General features: G+C 34.5%; 1 protein-coding gene across 1 annotated transcript in view; it reads right to left on the reverse strand.

The window, feature by feature from the left end:
- The window catches only part of capn9 (calpain 9), a gene marked incomplete in the record, with an annotated part of 33,741 nt that overhangs the window by 9,965 nt on the left and 21,887 nt on the right, over positions 1 to 1,889 (reverse strand). Inside the window, 1 exon segment of the mRNA XM_014027185.1 lies at positions 951 to 1,159. Coding sequence (XP_013882639.1) covers positions 951 to 1,159 — 209 coding nt within the window.

Here is a 1,889-nt window from a genome sequence, read left to right on the forward strand (position 1 = left end):
GGATGAAACTTAGGTAAGATAAGTCCAGGATACCTTTAAGCTTTAAACACAGTATTTAGCTTACTCACTGTTTTTTTTTGGAGTAGTTATTTTTTATTAGCATTATCTTCACTATTATTATGCATGTAGCACTATAAAATATAAAAGGTTAGCCTTAGTTTGAGTTTTACTCAAAAAGGGAGGATTGTTGAGGCTTCTAGCAGTAACTTAGTAGAACAGAAGGTCAGAATGTCACGAAAACAACTTGTAGAATAGTCTGGAAAAGGTGACATCATCAGGGGTTCACAATAAGTGTCTATTGGGTGGTGTTATATTTCCACCCATTCTGGGAAAAAGCCCACCCCTTTCCTGACTAAAATAACTTGGTATAAAAGGTTATAGTTTTCTAACTGCGTCAGTTCAGTTTGGAAGGTCTGATCTGTCGGTTGAAGCTTGTTACTGACTGAACTCGATTAAAACTCCCTCTGGCTGGCCAAGATTGTCTCCTCTTTATTTTTATCTTGATAAGTGGACCTTTCTGCCACTACACTTGTACTTTTACTCAAGTATCACTTTGAGGTACTTTATACAACACTGTAAACACATCAGAAGTCTGAACTAAGAACTTAAAATAATAAAGGGAATATTGAATTATATGTCCACAACATATTTTTTGAGTTGTTCCATGGATTAAAAAAAAGGTTTTAAAAGTCGTACAAATAAACAAKACTGTATTTTTAATTAATTAGGTTAATTAGCAACAGATTAGTAAGAGGACTRGGTATAAAAGGAACATTTTAGAGGCTGAATCTCTGAAGTAAAGATGGGCAGAGGTTCACCAGTGTGTCTGAAAATCCTGGAACTGCAGATGGTTTTTAAATGGTACAGTTTCTTAGTTTGAACATTTGAGATGCTCTTAGGTTGTAAAACAGCAAAGTAACACTAGTTTGTTGTAGTTTTTGAACACTAACAAAGCTCCGGCCTTCGTCTCAGAGAAGATGCGGATGAGGAAGTCAGCCTCCTGGTGGGGTTGGAAGGTGGTTGGGACCAGCAGGTATTTCCCGGGGGGCAGGGTGAAACGTTCTGACACTTCCCGCATGTTGATGTAAGTCCTGCTGCGAGCCTTGGAGGGATGGTAMCGGAAGAAATCCTTTCCCACTTGGTCCACTTCATCTGGAGCCTGAGTGAGCGAGAGAGAGGAGGRCAGGACAGAAATTTGAACTTGGTAGCTGCAAAAAGGTTAAAACTGACCAGACGTCAGGSTAAATATCAGCAGGTGGAACTTCTTGTTTTAAAAGTCAAGACATGATTTTACATTTTTTGTGCAAATCTGTCAGGATTCTTGTTTTATGGTTCTTTTAGTTAGTATTTTTCAGACTGTTTTTCATTGTTTGGTTTTGTCTTTTTTTCTTATTTCCTGTTAGTTTCCTGTGCCATGTTACCCTCAGTCAGCTGTGGGGTGCCGTTTGTAAAGTTACACAGTCAAAAATTACCAATATTTTTGTTTTATTTAGCCTTTTAGAAGAAAAAAAGAACATATTTATTTTTCAAAGTCAGTTTTTCACCATATGGTTCATACATTTATAAATGTAATAGTATAATAATAATAGTAATAATATTTAGGTAGCTACCTAAATATTTAAGTTGCAATCTAAATATTTAGCTAGCTACCTAAATATTAACTTAAATATTTAGGTAGCTACCTAAATATTTAGGTAGCTACCCAAATGTTTAAGTTGCAACCTAAGTATTTAGCTCAAAACTAAATATTTAAGTCACAAGTTAAATATTTAGCTTGTTAACTAAATATTTAAGTCACAAGTTAAATATTTAGCTTGTTAACTAAATATTTAAGTCACAAGTTAAATATTTAGCTTGTTAACTAAATATTTAATTTGTAAGTTAAATAT

The sequence above is a fragment of the Austrofundulus limnaeus genome, unplaced genomic scaffold (genome assembly GCF_001266775.1).
Source record: "Austrofundulus limnaeus strain Quisiro unplaced genomic scaffold, Austrofundulus_limnaeus-1.0 Scaffold621, whole genome shotgun sequence".
NCBI lineage: Eukaryota > Metazoa > Chordata > Actinopteri > Cyprinodontiformes > Rivulidae > Austrofundulus > Austrofundulus limnaeus.